At 49.3% G+C, this 21,404-nt stretch overlaps 1 protein-coding gene across 1 annotated transcript; it reads right to left on the bottom strand.

Annotated features, from left to right (window-relative positions):
- Positions 1-247: 247 nt before the first annotated feature.
- Positions 248-21,208, bottom strand: LOC134353224 (prolactin-releasing peptide receptor-like). Its single transcript, XM_063061249.1, has 2 exons — positions 20,785-21,208; positions 248-2,179 (listed from the first exon to the last, which is right to left on the bottom strand). Exon 2 carries the CDS (start codon positions 2,165-2,167, stop codon positions 1,121-1,123), a length of 1,047 nt encoding a protein of 348 aa, XP_062917319.1. The 5' UTR covers positions 2,168-2,179; positions 20,785-21,208; the 3' UTR covers positions 248-1,120.
- Between the last annotated feature and the right edge of the window lie 196 nt (positions 21,209-21,404).

The following is a 21,404-nucleotide window of genomic DNA, read 5'->3' as shown; positions in this document are numbered from 1 at the left end:
AGACAAACGTTACAGGAGCATCAAAACTAAAACCACAAGGCTACTAAACAGCTTCCTCCCACAGGCAGTCAGACTGCTAAACAGCTGCTCTACCTGACTCTGCTTTGCACACTTTTAACTTGCACTGGACATTTATAACTGATTTTAACCGACATGTGGCTGTTGTGTTTTACTATTTATTGTTATGTTTATTATTTAGTGTTGCGTTTGTTATGTTATGATTGCACTGCTCCTGGGAAACGTTGTCTCATTCTGCCCTGCAGAGCTGATGTACGGTTAGAATGACAATAACGTTTTTTTTTCAATCTTTTGAATCTAGAAAAGTTCTGAATCCTCCCTCCCTACCCTTACCCTACACCATGCCCGTCCACAATGCCCATAACAGTCCTAAGGTAATAACTCCGCCAGCTAGCTGGAGGCTCAGTGCCCAGTCCCTGCCTGTTCTATTCTCGTGATTATTATGCGTGGACGAGCCAGTGACCTCTTGCTTTTCCTTCCCAGAGTTTCCTCTTCTTACACTAGGAATGTTTCCCTTGGCAACAGCTGCCTCACCTTCATCGCCCCACCCTTGATCGCCATCCACAACAATTCCCGCCGCTGCCTGTGACCACTTTGTACGGTCTCCCCGTGACCGCGTGGGTTTCCTCCGGGTGCTCTGGTTTCCTCCCACAGTCCAAAGACGTACTGGTCGGTAGGTTAACTGGTCATTGTAAATTGTCCTGTGATTAGGCCGGGATTAAATAGAGGGATTGCTGTAAAATAAAATAACGTAAAACCAAATTGCAGAAAACATCATCTTTTGGTCTGTCACATGTTTGTCCACACATGCTCTCTGTCCGTGGGAGTTGACTGGGCCACTGGTTTTGGCATCGTCGATACAGCAAGATCATTGGAGTTGTGTTACAATGAGGGATCCGTCCAGAGACCTTACAGTTTCTGCAACTGAGTCTCAAGCCCGGGATGTGCGTTGACCCCAGCAGGACACCGTAGTGCGAGGATCCAGCCCCAACTATCGATCTCAAGGCAGGAGTTCAAAGTTCAGAGTTCAGCCCCGAAGGGTTCAAAGTTCAGCTGCAGCTGACCATCTCAGGGTTGGCCGGGGGTGGGGGGGTGGCGCGTGTCAGCTGCTGGTGGGAGCGGCAGGGGACAGGACGTTGGACACGAAGCTACCTTTCCTCCTCCTGCGCTGCACGTAGTCCCGGAGGCGGAGCCGGAACTTGCGGTGGAGCGAGGCGTAGATGAAGGGGTTGTAGCAGGAGGAGCTCATGGCCAGCCAGTGGCAGGACAGGTGCAGGACCTTGATGTGGTGGTAGTTGAGGATGGTCAGTTTGGTGTCCAGGTCGATGATGAGGTTGAGCAGCTGCAGGGGCAGCCAGCTGATGCCGAAGACCAGGGCCGACACCACCAGGAGAAGGAAGGTCCGTCTTTTCCGCTTGCCCCAGTGGGCGGGATCCCTTCCCGATTCCTCCAGACTGCCCCGCCTCTTCAAGTGGACTGTGATGGCGCAGTACGAGACGATGACAGCGGAGAGAGGGAGCATGTAGGACACGAGCAGAATGGTGCACGAGTAGGCTATCTTTTGGCCCTCCGAGGCTGGCCATGACTCCCCACAGGCACTGAAGCCGATGGCAGGGAGCTCCTGGTATGTGGTGTGGATGGCGGCTGGGCTGGCCAGCGAGAGTGACACGAGCCAGATAGTGGCCGTGGTGAGGCCAAACCAGCGGCGGGAGGTCCTGCGCCGAATGGGGTGCGCCACCAGCATGTAGCGGTCCACCGCGATGGCCGTCAGCGACAGCACCGACACATAGACGATGGCGGACTGCAGCAGCGAGGTGAGGTGGCACATGAAGCCGCCGTAGAGCCAGCCCCGCGGCTCGAAGGCGTAGGACAGGGTGAGGGGCACACAGCACAGGCACATCAGCAGGTCGGCGGCCGACAGGTTGCCGATGAAGAAGTTGGTGGCGTTGTGGAGCTTCTTGTCCGCCGCGATGCAGCCGATCAGGAAGGCGTTGCCCAAGCAGGCCACGGCCACCAGCGCGCCGTACAGCAGGATGAAGAAGGGCTTGTACCGCTGCAGCAGGTCCGTCCCGGGGAAGGTCACCGGCGAGCTGCCGTTGGCCGCACTGTCGTTGGCCGCGCTCTCCTCCTCCATGGTCGCCCGGTTCATCCACCGTCCGCCCTGCCGACAAAGCCCAACACTCAGTGACTAGCGCATGGGAAAGAGGTTCCAGAAACACTCAAGGAGAGCCGGTCCCGGGTCGATTGTAGCCTAAATGGAATCAGTAACAGGCGGGTCAGCATGGGGATAGTGGGCCAAAGGGCCGCTTCTGTGCTGTGTGACTCTATGAGGATGGAGAACCATTTGGACCATCACTGCTTTGGCCGCTCAGTGGGACGGCCCATAAATATTGACCCCAACTGATGAATTAGCAGCAAAATTAGCTTCCTTGCCCCATCAGTGGGGGCCCAGTATGAGCTCTGCCCACACAGGGCTGGTCACCGTATCTCAGGAGGGAAGAGGGTGCACTGGAGATTCAAACAAATGGGCTCAAAGATTGTAGTCACCAGGAAAGGACAGAGAAGGTGTGGACAGCCCGATGGTGCAAAGATAGTTGGAGGGGCGGGTACAAACAACAGGAATTCTGCAGATGTTGGAAATTCATGCAACACACATCAAAGTTGCTGGTGAATGCAGCAGGCCAGGCAGCATCTGTAAGAAGAGGTGCAGTCGACGTTTCAGGCCGAGACCCTTCGTCAGGGGCGGGTAGGGCTGTTGAGGAAACAGGGAGTCTGCAGAAGGACTTGGTCAGATTAACGGAATGGGCAAGGAAGTGGCAGATGGAATACAGTGTGTGGTCAATCACTTTGGTAGAAGGAATAAAGACATAGACTATTTTCTAAATGGGGCGCCAATTCAGAGATTGGAGTTGCAAAGAGACTTGGGAGTCCTTGTGCAGGATTTCTTAAAGTTTAACTAAGGAAGGCAAATACAATTTTAGCATTCATTTCAAGAGAACTAGAACATAAAAGCAAGGATGTAATGCTGGGGCCTTATCAGGCATTGGTCAGACTGCACCTAGAGTATTGCTTTATGCATCTTATCAAGAAAGGATGTACTGGTGTTGGAGAGGGTCCACGAGAATGATCCCGGGAACGAAAGGGTTAATGTGGGAGGAACATTTGATGGTTCTGGGCCTGTACTTGGCTGAAGTTTAGGAGAATGGAGTTTGGGGGAACCTCATTGAAACCTATAAAATGTTGAAACGTCTTGACAGAGCGGGTGTGGAGAAGACGTTTCCTCTCCACAGGATATTTCCTAAGGTGGGGGAGTCTTGGCCCAGAGGGCACAGCCTCAGAATAGAGGGACATCCACTTAGAACAGAGATGAGGAGGAATTTCTTCACCAACAATGAATCTGTGGAATTCATTGCCATAGACGGCTGCGGAGGCCAAGTCATTTAAAGCAGAGGTTGATAGGTACTTGATTAATCAGGCCATCAAAGGTTATGGGGAATGGGATTCAGAGGGAAGATAAATCAGACATGATCAAATGGTGGAGCAGACGCCATCAGCCGATCATGCTATGTCTTGTGGTCTTATGGAACAGAAACCCTGAGGGAGACATGGTGAGATGAATGAAGTGATAACTAGGAAGGATCTGTTTCCATAAGACCACAAGATATAGGAGTAGAATTGGGCCATTTGGCCCATCGAGTCTGCTCCTCCATTTCGTCATGGCTGATCCATCATGCCTCTCAGACCCAGTCTCCTGCCTTCTCACCGTATCCCTTCATGCCCCGACCAATCAAGAATCAATCAACCTCCACCTTAAACTGGACTGGTCTAAGAACACTGAGGCTGTCTACAAGAAGGGCCAGAGCCGTCTCTATTTCCTGAAGAGACTGAGGTCCTTTAACATCTGCCGGACGATGCTGAGGATGTTCTACGAGTTTGTGGTGGCCAGTGCGATTATGTTTGTTGTTGTGTGCTGGGGCAGCAGGCTGAGGGTAGCAGACACCAACAGAATCAACAAACTCATTCGTAAGGCCAGTGATGTTGTGGGGTTGGAACTGGACTCTCTGATGGTGGTGTCTGAAATGAGGATGCTGTCCAAGTTGCATGCCATCTTGGACAATGTCTCCCATCCACTACATAATGACTGGGTGGGCACAGGAGTACATTCAGCCAGAGACTCATTCCACCGAGATGCAACACAAAGCGTCATAGGAAGTCATTCCTGCCTGTGGCCATCAAACTTTACAACTCTTTCCTTGGAGGGTCAGACACCCTGAGCCAATAGGCTGGTCCTGGACTTATTTCATAATTTACTGGCGTAATTTACATATTACTATTTAACTATTTATGGTTCTATTACTATTTATTATTTATGGTGCAACTGTAACGAAAACCAATTTCCCCCGGGATCAATAAAGTATGACTATGACTATGACTAAATATACATAAAGGTTTGGTCTCCACTTCTGCCTGTGACAACAAATTCCACAGGTTCACCACACTCCAGCTAAAGATATTTCTCCTCGCCTCCATTCTAAATGGACATCCCTCTATTCTGCGTCTGTGTCCTCTGGTCTTAGTCTCCCCACCACAGGGAATGTCCTCCCCACATGCACTCTATCAAGGCCTTTCACCATACAATAGGTTCCAATCGGTCACCCCTCATCCTACTAAATTCCAGTGAATACAGGTCCTGAAGCATCAAACACTCTTCATATGACAAGCCATTTAATCCTGGAATCAGTTTCATGAACGTCATTTGAACCCTCTCCAGATTCACCACATCCTTTCGAAGATAAGGGGTCAACAATCAGAGAAGACATGGAGCTAGAGATTTTGGATTTAAGGGGAAGGCGAGGAATTGTTCTCTCCAGAGGTAAACAAGGCCTAAACTCAGTGCCTGAGAGTGTGAAGGAGAATGAGACGGTCACCACATGTATCTTGCAGGGCTTCAGGTCCAGAGCTGGAAGCTGGGGTCATTCCTCAGGTCTTTCTCAACCAGCTTAGACACGATGGGCTGAATGGCCTTGCCCATTTTTAAAATTCCAAGCCTTCCAAGATTCACTTCCTAATTGTCATCTGTTTGGCCACTAGCAGAAGGACAATGAGCTTCTGGTATCGTAAAGTTCTCCCACCATCTCCCTGTTCCTCACCACCCCTCCACGACCCCTTCTGTTTTGTTAATGTACCGTTTGCCCATGGGAGATAAGTGTGAGGTAGAATAACAAAATAATTGTGTTTCTTTTGGCTCTTTCACATTCTTGAGAGATTACCAGGTCCTGGAAACATTTGCAACCCACAGAAAATGTTGGAGGAACTCAGCAGGTCAGGCAGCATCTATGGAAATAAACAAACAGTTGAGGTTTCAGGCCAAGACATTTTTTTCAGGACTGAAAGGGAAGGGTGAAGACACCAGAATAAAAAGATGTGGGGGTCGGGGAAGGAGGATGGCTAGAAGGTGATAGGTGAAGCACTCGGGTAGGAAAGGTAAAGGGCTGGAGAGGAACGAATCTGATGGGAGAGGAGAGTGGACCATAGGAGAATAGAAGAAGAGGGGAAGGGAGGGAAATATTTTTTAGTGGAAAGGCAAGTCAATAGTCAAGCCATCAGTTGGAAGCTACCCAGATGGAATATAAAGTGTTGCTCCTCCACCGAAGGGTGGCTTCATCATGGCACAAGAGGAGGCCACGGACCAACATATCGGAACGGGAATGGGAATTGGAATTGGCCACTGGGAAGGTCCGCTTTTAACGGGTGGTATGAAGGTGCTCAACGAAGCGGTCCCCCAATTTACAAAGTGTCTCACCAGCGTCGAGGAGGCCCCATCGGGAGCACCGGACACGATAGACTGCCCCAGCAGGCTCGTAGGTGAAGTGAAGTACTTACCTTCTGAATCTCAGTCACTACGCCAGCGCTTGGAAATTAGGATGCCAATTTGTGCACGGCAAGCTCCCACAAAAGTCAAGGTGATGTTGACCTGGGAATGAGTTTACGTCCAAATATTAAAACCCAACCCCTCCCAATACCAGCACACCAAGGAGAATGCTGATGATAGATCCTTGGAATCATTTGACGAGGGAACAGGTCCTTCAGCCCGTAAACCATCTGCTTGAATCTAATTTTTTATCCCTTCCCACATTCCCATCAAGCTCTCCCAGATTTTACCACACACCCACACACCAGTGACAATCTAACAAAGGAGAAGGGGAAGTTGGCGGACATGCGAGGGAGGATGGGTGAAAGAATGCAATGGGGGGAATTACTCGGATATCTGGTGTATAACTGATGGACTGCATGGCCTCTTTTTTAGGAATTTGAGCATCTGCAGTGTGACCTGAAACAACCACCTTCTGAGCCAGTGAAAATGCAGGCAATGCGCTCGGAATTAAACAAGGGAACAAATCCCTCTCCCTCTCCCTCTCGCTCCCCCCTCCCTCCCCGTCCCCTTCTCCCTCTCCATCTCCCTCTCCCTCTCATCCTCTCTGTCTCCCTCTCCCCTCCTGGTCTGATCCTGACCTTCGGTAAGGTCTGCATTGAATTTGCACATTCTCCCTGAGCATTCCCCCGCCCACCACATCCCAAAGGGAATTCTGTCAGACCAGCAGAGTCACCACTGCAATTGCGCCTATTTCGCTAGTGTGTGTGTAGGTGGGTAGCAGGATTGTCTGGGAAGGTTGGAGGGGGATATGATAGGGGTGGTAGGAATATTAGAGAAAAGAATGTAGATTTGCAATTTTGATGGCTAGTATGGTACAGTGGGCCAAATAGCCTCAAACCACAGCTTCTGCTCTCACTCCATCCTCCCACCACCCCACTAGGAATAGGGTTCCCCTGGTCCTCACCTACCACCCCACCAGCCTCCGGGTCCAACATATTATTCTCCGTAACTTCCGCCACCTCCAACGGGATCCCACCACTAAGCACATCTTTCCCTCCCCCCCCCTGCATTCCGCAGGGATCGCTCCCTACACAACTCCCTTGTCCATTCGTCCCCCCCATCCCTCCCCACTGATCTCCCTCCTGGCACTTATCCGTGTAAGCGGAACAAGTGCTACACATGCCCTTACACTTCCTCCCTTACCACCATTCAGGGCCCCAAACAGTCCTTCCAGGTGAGGCATCACTTCACCTGTGAGTCGACTGGGGTGATATACTGCGTCCGGTGCTCCCGATGTGGCCTTTTATATATTGGTGAGACCCGACGCAGACTGGGAGACCGCTTTGCTGAACATCTACGCTCTGTCCGCCAGAGAAAGCAGGATCTCCCAGTGGCCACACATTTTAATTCCACATCCCATTCCCATTCTGACATGTCTATCCACGGCCTCCTCTACTGTAAAGATGAAGCCACACTCAGGTTGGAGGAACAACACCTTATATTCCGTCTGGGTAGCCTCCAACCTGATGGCATGAACATTGACTTCTCTAACTTCCGCTAGGCCCCACCTCCCCCTCGTACCCCAGCTGTTACTCCTTTTTATGCACACATTCTTTCTCTCACTCTCCTTTTTCTCCCTCTGTCCCTCTGAATATACCTCTTGCCCATCCTCTGGGTCACCCCCCCCAATCTTTCTCCCTAGGCCTCCTGTCCCATGATCCTCTCGTATCCCCTTTTGCCTATCACCTGTCCAGCTCTTGGCTCCATCCCTCCCCCTCCTGTCTTCTCCTATCATTTTGCATCTCCCCCTCCCCCTCCAGCTTTCAAATCCCTTACTCACTCTTCCTTCAGTTAGTCCTGACGAAGGGTCTCGGCCTGAAACGTCGACTGCGCCTCTTCCTATAGATGCTGCTTGGCCTGCTGCGTTCACCAGCAACTTTGATGTATGTTGCCAAGAGAGAAGCGTTGGATCTGGTGTGCGATGTCCCGGCTGGAATCAGTGCTGCCCCCTAGAGTTCACTCAGCTGTATAGTGGTCGACTGCAGATCTCTGCAGCATACATGGCCCGGGTCTGGTCTCTTTCTTCTTGGCATAGCTGTACCTTACTGATATCATTATACGTTTGCTATCTTGTATGTGCTGTGTGTGACTGTTGGTACTGTGTTTTACACGGAGCAGCGCTGCCTCATTTGGCTGGATTCATATCTGGTTGAGTGACAATCAAACTTGAATTGAATTGAGTTGTCAAATGGACAAGTACACCTGTGCACAGGTGTAGTGAAACACTTACCTGCATCAGCATCACAGCCACATGGCATCATGTAAGCAACATTCACAAGAAAAACATCAATTATGTACATTTTAGAAGGAAAGGAAAACAATTAGAAACATAGAAACATAGAAAATAGGTACAGGAGTAGGCCATTCAGCCCTTCGAGCCTACACCGCCATTCAGTATGATCATGACTGATCATCCAACTCAGAACCCTGTACCAGCTTTCCCTCCATACCCCCTGATCCCCGTAGCCACTAGGGCCATATCTAACTCCCTCTTAAATATAGCCAATGAACTGGCCTCAACTGTTTCCTGTGGCAGAGAATTCCACAGATTCACCACTCTCTGTGTGAAGAAGTTTTTCCTAATCTCGGTCCTAAAAGGCTTCCCCTTTATCCTTAAACTGTGACCCCTCGTTCTGGACTTCCCCAACATCAGGAACAATCTTCCTGCATCTAGCCTGTCCAATCCCTTTAGGATTTTATACGTTTCAATAAGATACCCCCTCAATCTTCTAAATTCCAGAGAGTATAAGCCTAGTCGATCCAGTCTTTCATCATATGAGAGTCCTGCCATCCCAGAAATCAATCTGGTGAACCTTCTTTGCACTCCCTCTATGGCAAGGATGTCTTTCCTCAGATTAGGGGACCAAAACTGCACGCAGTACTCCAGGTGTGGTCTCACCAAGGCCTTGTACAACTGCAGTAGTACCTCCCTGCTCCTGTACTCAAATCCTCTTGCTATAAATGCCAGCATACCATTCACCTTTTTCACTGCCTGCTGTACCTGCATGCCCACTTTCAATGACTGGTGTATAATGACACCCAGGTCTCGTTGCACCTCCACTTTTCCTAATCGGCCACCATTCAGATAATAATCTGTTTTCCTGTTTTTGCCGCCAAAGTGGATAACCTCACATTTATCCACATTAAATTGCATCTGCCATGAATTTGCCCACGCACCTAACCTATCCAAGTTACCCTGCATCCTCTTAGCATCCTCCTCACAGCTGACAGTGCCGCCCAGCTTCGTGTCATCTGCAAACTTGGAGATGCTACATTTAATTCCCTCATCTATGTCATTAATATATATTGTAAACAACTGGAGTCCCAGCACTGAGCCTTGCGGTACCCCACTAGTCACTGCCTGCCATTCTGAAATGGTCCCATTTATTCCCACTCTTTGCTTCCTGTCTGCCAACCAATTCTCTATCCACTTCAATACCTTACTCCCAATACCGTGTGCTTTAAGTTTGCACACTAATCTCCTGTGTGGGACCTTGTCAAAAGCCTTTTGAAAATCCAAATATACCACATCCACTGGTTCTCCCCTATCCACTCTACTAGTTACATCCTCAAAAAATTCTATGAGATTCGTCAGACATGATTTTCCTTTCACAAATCCATGCTGACTTTGTCCGATAATTATAACAAAATTTTCCGTTTTCTGGTGCACTCCATGAGAGAGAAGTTATGTCAGTGAAAATTGGTGGTTGGTGGTCAGCATGGACTCTGTGGGTGGACAGGTTGAACAGCATTGGAGCAAATTGGAGCAAGGAACAATGCCGTTGCTACTGTGTGGTAACCGGAATCTCCGGAGCAGAAGGCCCCGAAATCCTCGGCTTTGCATGTTTCAGCCACCGGGGCGAGGTCGAAGGCGCTCGGCAGAGGATGGCGCTTGGGAGGCTGTATCGGAGGGGCTGGTCGGAGGCTCGAAGTTTTCGGAGGGACGGACTCAGGGTCGGCTGTGGTCGGCTGCTTCCAAGGCATCGGCAAGTTGACGGTGACTGGAGGTTTATGGCAGGGTGTTTCTCCCTTTTGCCGCCTGCTATCAGGGACTCGGGAGTCGATCAACTTGGGGACTTTTGAGACATTATTTACCGTGCCCATGGTTTGTTCTTCATCAAATTATGGTATTGCTTTGCACTGCTGTAACTATATGTTATAATTATGTTGTTCTGTCAGTGTTAGTCTTTGGTTTGTCCTGTTTTCTGTGATATCACTCCGGAGAAACATATCATTTCTTAATGCATGTATGCATTTCTAAATGACAATAAAAGAGGACTGAGTGTTCTCATAATCTAAAAAAAAGTAGGGACTGAACATCAGATCCAACATGAGAGCACTCCCCAAGCAAGGCTCACAAAGTGCTGGAGGAACTCAGCAGGTCGGGCAGCATCTGTGGAAATGAATGAGGAGTCGACGTTTCGGGCCGAGACCCTTCTTCGGGACTGTGAAGGAAGGGGGGAAGATGCCAGAATAAAAAAGGTGGTGTGTGACGGGGAGGGGGGTGAGGGAGGAGGATAGCTGGAAGGTGATAGGTGAAGCCAGGTGGGAGGGGAAGATAAAGGTCTGGAGAGTGAGAGTGGGCCATGGGAGAAAAGGAAGGAGGAGGGGACCCAGGGGGAGGTGATAGGCAGCTGAGAAGAGGTGAGGGACCAGAGTGGGGAATAGAAGAAGGCGGGAGGGGGAGGGAAAACATTTTCACCGGAAGTCATACCATCAGGTTGGAGGCCGCCCAGATGGAATATGAGGTACTGACAGTGGCCTCACCGTGGCATGAGACATGTCGGAACGGGAGTGGGAGTGGGAACTAAAACGCTTGGCCGCTGGGAAGTTCGCTTTTGACCGACGGAGCGGGTGCTCGCCAAAGCGGTCCCCCAATTTACGACGGGTCTCACAGAGGCCGCATCAGGAGCACCGGACGCAATAGGTGACCCCCACCCCACCCCCAGCAGATTCGTAGGTGAAGTGTTTACCTTCTGAATTTCAGTCCCCGTGCCTGCGCTTGGTAATTGGAATGCCAATTTGCGCACAGCAAGCTCCTGCAAGGGTCAAGGAGATGTTGACCTGGGAATGGGCTTACTTTGAAATATTACACGCCCCCCATCACATCAGAATGGGAATGGGAATCAGAATTCAAAGCCCTGCGATGAGCCTCCCCGAGCCTTTGGGGTGGAAATCGAACCCATCGCTTCTCCATCTCGAGGCTGCAGCCTCCACCTTCGTGTTTGCGCTTTGCAACTGAAATAATGGCATTCTCTCGGAAGAACAGTCCGCCTGCTGCCAAGCCCCTTGTCGGTGAGGAGAAACAGCTTGCAGACTGTTGACTCTCTTAATAAAACATCGTGTGGTCCCCAAATCCCCTGGGATTGTTCAAGCATTTACCAGCTAACGTTCTTTTAATCTGCGGCATGTGAAGGGCGGGGGGTTACGCGGACACGGGGAATTGGTTGGACGGTGCTGGGCACACGGGGTTCACTGGGTCGTGGGGCTCATGGTGAGCATTGTGGTTGAGATGAGAGTCGTTCTCTTCTTGACTCTTTGACACACTTTCTCCCGATGTTTATTCATAATGTATGCTTGTTCCGTGATACTGAACAGGACAGCTTTCTTTAGACTGCAGTAAGGCGGAACAATTCTCCACTCCAAATCCTCCAAAATAAAACAGTGTACAACTGTGATTCTTATATTATAAACGTAGCCTTAGAGTGATTCCTTCAAGTTGTTTTAGCCGGGGGTGGTAATGGGGACAAGCTCACACTACCTATTAAATGCTCCGAACGGCGTGTGCCTCAAACAGCCTGTGACAACCAAGTCCAGCTCCTGCCTTCACGTGTGACTTAGTTACTAAGCCTGGCAGAACCATTTTTCACTGACAGGAGAAGGGGCAAAGGCGGATTGCTGGCGCCTTAAAAGCAGTCAGTTTGAGCTGATGGGGCTCGTCAACCGTGGCTGGCAGCTCATCGAGGAGAAGGAAAACTCTGGTCTCAAACCTCCGCTGGCTTGCGGCTGTACCCACTCCCGGGGAAGGCTTCGGCGGGGGTGGGGGGGGGGGTAAACCCTGAGGAAAAAATCCGGAGCTGGAATCCCTAAGACAGTCCCGCGTTGAGTTCAACGCTGACTGGCAACTCCTGCCACACTGCTGGTGCCAAACTGTATCAGTCTCTGCCATTCTGTTGAGGTCATCAGATGCCTGGAGAGGGGGGGAGCCTGCCGCATGGACAACAGCTTGCTCTCCCTCTTGCGTATCTAGACAGCTAGCACACAACAGCCATGGTCAACCCTGCCTGACGGAGGCTTCCCTCACCATCTTAGAGAGCTATCTAGTCAGTGGCCACTTTATTAGATACACCCGTACACCTGCTTGTTAGTACAAATATCGAATCACGTGGCAGCAACTCAATGCATGAAAGCATTCAGACGTGGCCAAGAGGTTCAGTTCGTTCATAGACATGGCAAATCCTGCAGGTGCTGGAAATCCAGAGCAGCACACTCCAAATGCTGGAGGACCTCAGTGGGCCAGGCGGCATCTATGGAGAGGAATCAACAGTTGATGTTTTGGGTTGAAACCCTTCTTTAGGGCTTGAAAAGGAAGGGGAGGACACTAGCCCTCGGAGTGGAGGAGCAACCCGGTGGCATGAATATTGATTTCTCCTTCCAGCAAATCAATTTTTCCTCCACCTCCCCTCTTCTTCTATCCCCTACTCTGGCCCTTTACCTCTTCTCACCTCCTCCTGGGTTTCTTTCTCCTATCAGATTCCTTCTTCTCCAGCCTTTTACCACTTCTTCCCACCTGACTTAACCTATCACCTTCCAGCTATTCTAATTCTCCACCCTCCACCCTCCGCCACCATCCTTCCCATTCTGCCACTTTCCCCTTCCCTTTCAGCCCTGATGAGGGGTCTCAGCCCGAACCATCGACGGTTTGCTTATTTCCATAGATGCTGAATTCCTCTAGCATTTTGTATGTGTTGAAGAGGTTCAGCTGTTGTTTAGACCAAACATCAGAACGGGGGAGAAATGTGAGCTAAGTAGCTTTGACCATGGAATGATTGTTGGCGCCAGATGGGGTGGTTTGAGTATCTCAGAAACTGTTGATCTCCTGGGATTTTCACGCACAATAGACTCCAGAGTTTACAGAGAATGTTGCGAAAAACAAAAAAGAAATCCAGTGGGCGGCAGTTCTGTGGGTGAAAGTTCTTTGTTAATGAGAGGGGTCGGGGAGAATGGCCAGACTGGTTCAAGCTGACAGGAAGGTAACAGTAATAACCACGAGTTAGAACAGTGGTGTGCAGAAGAGCATCTCTGAATGCACATCATGTCAGGTCCTGTAGTGGATACTACACGGTCTGACATGATGTCATAAAGTAGCCACTGAGTGTAGCAGGGCTACACGTCCACCGCCTCGCTTCTTTAAATCAGAATGACCTGATGAAGGGTCTCATCCCGAAACGTCGGCTCTGCATCCCTCTCCATAGATGCTGCCCGAGCTGCTGAGTATCGCTACAATCTGTCAGAATGTTGCTCCGGATTTCCAGCAACTGTAGAATCTCCTGTGTGTTTTTTTTAAGTCAATCCTTTTTCTTTAAATACTTTTTTTTTTAATTTTAAATAACCAGCAGCCAATGTGCTAGAGGGACTAATCCAGAGGCACAAGTTCAAATCCCCGCTCTAGGATCAGAGGAGTTAAGCTTGAGTAACCATCCAGTTCTGGGTAGAGTATTTAAGAATGGAAAGGTGGAGGTGCATTTCTACCAAAGGAGCTGTAAGGCGCTCCTTCCCTCCGCTAGCCTGCAGGTCACCCTTGGGCAAGGTGTAGCACCTGCTTAGCCCCCCAATCAGGGTCACATGAATCCATGGGAGCAGGAGGTGGATGGTCATTTGAGCAGCCGGTGCAGATCACAAGTCCAGGTTATGCGACCACTGATGCCAGGCAGACAGTCTCTGAAGAGTATTGATAATGGCTGGGGGTCACCCCTCTTGTAAAGACACTGCCCAGAAGAAGACAATGGCAAACCACTTCTGTAGAAAAATTTGCCAAGGACAATCATGGTGATGAGACCATGGTCGCCCACGTCATATGACAAGGCAGATAATGATGATGTCATATGACATGGCACATAATGATGATGTCATGTAACACGGCACACAAGGAACAACTGAAACCTAAGAACACTAGATTCCCTGAATGCCAAGCCAACAGAGCCTTGGGTAAACTCCGGGGGGGGGGGGGTGGGTGGTAATGCAAGGAAACTTCTCAGAAGAACGAGTTTAGGCAGCATGGTAGTGTACCGGTTAGCACATCGCTTCACAGCGCCACCTGTAAAACCAGTGGGGGTTCGATTCCCACCGCTGCCTGTAAGGAGTTTGTACGTTCTCCCCGTGACCGCGTGGGTTTCCTCGCAGTGCTCTGGTTTCCCCCCACAGTCCAAAGGCATACAAGTTGGGCTAGTGAGTTTATGCCTGGCTGGCACTGGAAGCTTGGCAGCGCCTATGGGCTACCCCCCGGCACGTCCTCAGACTGCGTTGGTTGTCGAAGCCACAGATGACTGTCCTTGGGTATATTTAAAGTGGAGGTTGATGGGGCTTGATTAGTCAGGGTATCAAAGGTCATGAGGAGAGGCAAGAGAATGGGCCATCAGCACTGATGGAATGGTGCAGCAGACTTGATGGGCCGAATAATGTAATCCTACTCCTGTGTCTTAGGACTTTACTCAAGCCAGTGCTGCCTTTGCACATATAGAACCAAATTTAGCTAACTAGGCTGCTTTCCAGAGACAGAAACTATTGACCTGAAGACGAGTTTGAGTCCCTCCATGGCAACTGCGGTACTTAAACATAGTTAAGTAATTCGGGAATTAAAATCTAGTCTTGGTAGCTGAGACTAGAAACAAGTGGGGTCACATTCCACAGCCAATCTTCTACAAATGTCTTTCAGTGAGGGAAGCTGAGAGAACTCCCCCTCTCTCCTACTAGACTTTATGTGATCGCAGACCCGTCAGTGTAATTGACTATTTATGGTCCCACGGCAGAGCTCAGGGAAACACAACCCAGGGCCGAGGATGGTCAATACCCTCACCTCTCTCTACTGCTGGCGTTTAGGGCAGCAATGAAGGTCCTCCATCTCTGGTGGCGTTCCCGGCTTCCTTCATCCTGTCAGTAGTTTCCTCTCGGTTTTCACCACTGTCAGTCGTGCAAGTCCCGGGTGGAGACTCGGGAATACCGTCACACTCAGATGTAGAAGGATTCTTCATTGCTGTTTCTGTAACAGTTTTGTTTCACCCATCAGGCTCGTTAGCCCTGAGATGAACCCCCGAACCTGGAGGACCGGTGGACCACTCTTAGTCTGGCCTCTACCCTTTGACCTGTTCGGCATGGGTGACCCTACCATGAGCCAAAGCATAAAGCCCTGACTCCAGCCAACACAGCTCTCTGAGTCACTGAGGCACACAAACCTCCAAACCCAATGACAAGGTTGTGGTCCTCTCGGAAGACCCTCACCTCGTGAGTAAAGAAAACCCATTCCTCCTCCTTCACCATTTCTCCCCACCCTCTGAGCTCACAGAAAAATGAGAGAATCCCCTGAGGAATATCGAGAGCGTCGGGAAAGTTGTTTTTCCTCTCTGCGCCTTGGGGCAGGCAGCAACCTTGCCGTTTCTGTAGCATTTTATCCGTTTTTTTTACGAGACCGAGTCGCTAGCTCGATGCTGAACCCAGCTCGGATGGAAAGCGTGCACGGTGCTGGCCGGATTCGAACCCAGCACCACTCACCTCGAGGCCCGGTGCGGACGCCACCACACCACTGGCCAGTATTTAAAAGGGAAATTGGAAGGTCAAAAGGAAGTCATGAAATGTCATAGGCAGACAAGATTAGTGGGAATCCAAGGCTTCTAGAGGTATATGCATAGGTTAAGTGAGTGGGCAGGGGTCAGGGAATGCAACTTTGGAAATGAGGTCATCCACTTTGGAGGGAAAAATAGAAGATTCGATTATTATTGAAATGGTGAAAGATTGTTGCTTGTTGCTGTGCGGAGTGACTTGGGCTGCTTGTATGTGAATCGCAAAAGGTTGGGCTGCAGGTGCAACAGAAAGTTGAAATGCTCCTTGTTAGAGGGATTGGGATTGTTAGAGAGAGAACAACTGATCATTCAGATCAGCTTCCACTCACAGACCGGCGATATAGCTCACAAGCAGCTTTCGGGCGGGTCCTTTGTGATGTCACCTGAGGTCACCGACTGTGACCTCTCCTCCAGATGCAGTCGATCCTCTGCAGTGAACCCGGCACCCAAGCAAGGGCGGACCCACACCGGGTTCCCGCTGATCGTACTTTCCACCCTGTGCGTTTAAGGCTGATCCCCCGATCAGCCGTCCAAGAGCTTTCCACCAACTTGTGAGAGGCGCACCGCTTCCAGGGTCTCGTTACCTCGGGTGTTGTGTGTGTCCTGCCTCAGCGAACCAGTCCCTTTTTATCCCCCTGCTGGGGTATCGCCTGTCCATCACTTCAGACAGTTCAGGGTTCAAAGGGGGAGCTGCTCCAGACAGCTCTCTCTCCCGTCCCTTCATTACACATCTCCAGATGTTGTTTCATTGTGTTCCTTATCTCTCCCTCCCCTGAGGACAGGTGGCAGACCAACTGCTGATGCCACTGATGCTAGCCCAGGCCAGCAAACATCTTAATTTATGTGTATTCTCGTCACAAGGGAAACAGGAGAGGCCACCTCATTAAATATATATAAAGACAAAGTTAAAGAGTTTTCCTTAGTAGGGGAATTAAGGGTTATGGGGAAAAGGCAGGTAGGTGGAGATGAGTTCACGACCAAATCAGCCACGATCTTATTGAATGGTGGAGCAGGCTCGACGGGCCTGATGGCCGACTCATAGAAACATAGAAAATAGGTGCAGGAGTAGGCTATTCGGCCCTTCGAGCCTGCACTGCCATTCAGTATGATCATGGCTGATCATCCAACTCAGAACCCTGTACCAGCCTTCTCTCCATACCCCCGATCCCTTTAGCCACAAGGGCCATATCTAACTCCCTCTTAAATATAGCCAATGAACTGGCTTCAACTGTTTCCTGTGGCAGAGAATTCCACAGATTCACCACTCTCTGTGTGAAGAAATTTTTCCTCATCTCGGTCCTAAAAGGCTTCCCCTCTATCCTCAAACTGTGACCCCTCGTTCTGGACCTCCCCAACATCGGGAACAATCTTCCTGCATCGAGCCTGTCCAATCCCTTTAGGATTTTAGACTTTTCAATAAGCTCCCCCCTCAATCTCCCAAATTCCAGAGAGTATAAGCCTAGTTGATCCAGTCTTTCATCATGTGAAAGTCCTGCCATCCCAGGAATCAATCTGGTGAACCTTCTTTGTACTCCCTCTATGGCAAGGATGTCTTTCCTCAGATTAGGGGAACTCCTGCTCTTACGTCTTATAGGAAGAGCTCAGGTTGTTACTTAAACGCAGAAAGATTGCAGCATGCTGCTGTGCCCAGGAAAGAGTCATAAGATCATAAAAAAAGCACAGCCCTTCAGCCCATCTGGTCTGTGCCAGACCACGTTTGTGCATGAGTCACAAAATGTTGGTGTGCAGGTGCAACAGGTTATCTGTGAGAGTGTCCCTTTAGGGAACAAAGGCACAATTGGCATGTGGAATGGAAGAAGAGGGTGATGCCCTAAATGAATACATCTTATTTCTATTGCAGATGATAGAAACTTCAAGAATGGTGATGTTCTGGAGCACGTTAGCACTAAGGAGGAGGAGGTATTGGATGTCTTTGGAAACATACAGTACTATGCAAAAGTCTTAGGCACAGTATATGACCTGATTATAATGTATATACGAGGGGCAACATGCTTATATGAGGAGTACAGCAGCTGGCACAACACTTTAGGAAGAGCTCAGGTTGTTACTTAAACGCAGAAAGATTGCAGCATGCTGCTGTGCCCAGGAAAGAGTCATAAGATCATAAAAAAAGCACAGCCCTTCAGCCCATCTGGTCTGTGCCAGACCACGCTTGTGCATGAGTCACAAAATGTTGGTGTGCAGGTGCAACAGGTTATCTGTGAGAGTGTCCCTTTAGGGAACAAAGGCACAATTGGCATGTGGAATGGAAGAAGAGGGTGATGCCCTAAATGAATACATCTTATTTCTATTGCAGATGATAGAAACTTCAAGAATGGTGATGTTCTGGAGCACGTTAGCACTAAGGAGGAGGAGGTATTGGATGTCTTTGGAAACATACAGTACTATGCAAAAGTCTTAGGCACAGTATATGACCTGATTATAATGTATATACGAGGGGCAACATGCTTATATGAGGAGTACAGCAGCTGGCACAACACTTTACAGCACCAGTGATGAACAATCAGGGTTCAATTCCCATGTGTAAGTTTGTATGTTCACCCATGACTGCTTTCTTCTGTTTTACAGTATTATCATCATCATCATCGTCATCATCATTATCATGTCACTATCATCGTCACTATTATTATCATCATCATCACCATCATCATCAGCATCATCATTCACATCATCATCATCATCATTATCATGTCACTATCCATCACTATTATTATCATCATCATCATTCACATCATCATCATCATCATTATCGTCACTATCATCATCATCACTATTATTATCATCATCGTCACCATCATCATCGTCATCATCATCATCATTATCATGTCACTATCATCGTCATCGCTATTATTATCATCATCGTCACCATCATCATCATCGTCGTCATCATCATTCACATCATCATCATCATTATGTGCCGTGTCATGTGACGTGGGCAATCATGGTCACAAGACCATGATTGTTCTTGGCAAACTTTGCTACAAAAATGGTTTGCCATCGCCTTCTTCTGGGCAGTGTCTTTACAAGACAGGTGACCCCGGCCATTATCAATACTCTTCAGAAATTGTCTGCCTGGTGTCAGTGGTTACATAACCAGGACTTGCGATCTGCACCGGCTGCTCGTACGACCATCCAGCACCAGCTCCCATAACGTCACGTGACCCTGATCGGGGGCTAAGCAGGTGCTACACCTCGTCCAAGGGTGACCTGCAGGCTAACGGAGGGAAGGAGCACCTTACACCTCCTTTGGCAGAGACGTATCTCCACCCCGACAACCAGCTATTGTAAGATAAAATAATAAAAGTAATTTCCCCAGGGTGGGGATAACTGCGCCAAGAGGGTAAACATTAAAGGTGAGAGGAAGGAGCCTTATGGGAGATCTGAGGAGGGGTTCTTTCACCCGTAGGGTTGTGGGAATCTGGAACACACTCCCCTAGGAGGTGGGAGAGGCAAAGACACTCACAAAGTTTAAGAAGCATCTTAAACGTGGCACGATATTGTAGCACTGAGCATAAAGCCGTACAGCGCTAGCAGCCCGTGTTCAATTCGCACCGCTGTCTGTGTGGAGTTGTATCGCCTGGGTTTCCTCCTGGTCCTTCCGTTTCTTCCCACGTTGCAAAGGCGTACGGGTTAGGGTCAGTAAGTTGTGCTGAAAGATTGACCACTGCCTCATTACTCTTTGCACAACTTACCTAGTTTAACTTTTATACAGAATGCATAAAAGTTACATTTAAAAAGTTGAGAAAGTATATATATATGTGTGTGTGCGTGTGTGTGTGTGTGAGTGTGTGTGTGAGTGTGTGTGTGAGTGTGTGTGTGAGTGTGTGAGTGTGTGTGTGTGTGAGTGTGTGTGTGTGTGTGAGTGTGTGTGTGAGTGTGTGTGTGTGTATGTGTGTGAGTGTGTGTGTGAGTGTGTGTGTGTGTGTATGTGTGTGAGTGTGTGTGTGAGTGTGTGTGTGAGTGTGTGTGTGTGTATGTGTGTGAGTGTGTGTGTGAGTGTGTGAGTGTGTGTGTGTATGTGTGTGTATGTGTGTGTGAGTGTGTGTGTGTGTGTGTGTATGTGTGTGTATGTGTGTGTGTGAGTGTGTGTGTGTGTATGTGTGTGTGTGAGTGTGTGTGTATGTGTGTGTGAGTGTGTGTGTGTGTATGTGTGTGCGAGTGTGTGTGAGTGTGTGAGTGTGTGTGTGAGTGTGTGTGTGAGTGTGAGTGTGTGTGTGTATGTGTATGTGTGTGTGTGAGTGTGTGTGTATGTGTGTGCGAGTGTGTGTGTGTGTGTGTGAGTGTGAGTGTGAGTGTGTGCGAGTGTGTGTGTGTGTGTGTGTAATTCACAGTTTTTATTATTATGGATTACATTGTACTGCTGCCGCATAACAACAAATTTCACGGCAAATGCCAGTGATATTAAACCTGATTCTGAATGAGAGTGAGAGATAGATGCAGGGAGAGAGAGAGAGAGAGAGAGAGAGAGACTTGCGCGCTGCCCCCAGCACTCATCCTCAGATCCTGTGTTGGTCGTTGACTCAAGCAAACCACGCACTCCACCGTATGTGTTTCAGAGTACGTGTGGCTAATTAAGATCATCTGAATCTCTAAGCGTCTGGGCGGGCGTTTGAATGGGTGAGACTGAGAAGGCTATGGACCTAAAGGGGGTAAAACGGGATTAGTGCAGGTAGGCTGAATGTTTAGCGTGTGCATAATGGGCTGAATGGCCTGTTACGGTACTACTCTGTGACCTGGCGCTCGGTTAAGCAATGCTCCAATGTTAAAGTCTTCATCATCATGTTCGTATCCCTTCTGTGGCCTCACCTCGCCCCACTTCCGAAATATTCCCTGTCTCTATTTCCCTGCTCTTGACTGTCCCAGCAGCACTCCCTTCAACAGCCTGGGCCCCATCCTCTGAAATCCCCTCCCTAGCCCCCCCCACTCTCTCTCCCTCCCTCCCTCCCTCCTTAAAGATGCTTCTTTAAAACTTACCTCTTGGGCTGAGCACTTGAAGATCTGCCCCAGTGCTTCCTTCAGGAGCGGCTCGGAGAAATTCTTCTGAAACGTCCCGGGACAATTAAAGATGCTACAAAAATTCAGATAATTCTTTTTGCGCCTCTCACGAGCCTTTCGGACGACGATTCCAAAGCCCGTTGATCCTTGATGCCCTGTAACCAGGTCGCCGTCTTGTGCCAGGGTCCTGGTCTTCCACCTCAGTGTACTCCAGGAGCCAGACTTCAACAGAGTCAATACACAAGTGAGATAATGCCAGAGTCTCTCGAGCACAGACAGGCAATGGCCGTGGCTGATTAATCACTATTTATTTGATGGATTTCTGGGAATTGGAGAGGAGTTAAAGGATCCTGCTATGTGTGAACGCAGCTCTGAGAACGTTCACTCCACACAACAGCCAAAGCTTCCAGAGTTGCTCAGCCTGCCAGGGTATGTAACACTGTTCTCTCTCTGTTTATAGTGGGTTAGAAGTCACAGCGCTGATCCAGCCCAAGGTTATATCTATTCTTAAACAGCCAAAGGTTTGATACAACTTCCATTAACTTCTCATTTTGGCTTAGGAATCAGTATCCTCATTCTTCCCCCTTCTTTCTCTGTCT

Source organism: Mobula hypostoma, chromosome 10, assembly GCF_963921235.1.
Source record: "Mobula hypostoma chromosome 10, sMobHyp1.1, whole genome shotgun sequence".
Taxonomy (NCBI): Eukaryota; Metazoa; Chordata; class Chondrichthyes; order Myliobatiformes; family Myliobatidae; genus Mobula; species Mobula hypostoma.
Note: the sequence above shows the minus strand (reverse complement) of the source record. Positions and strands in the feature narration are given on the sequence as shown.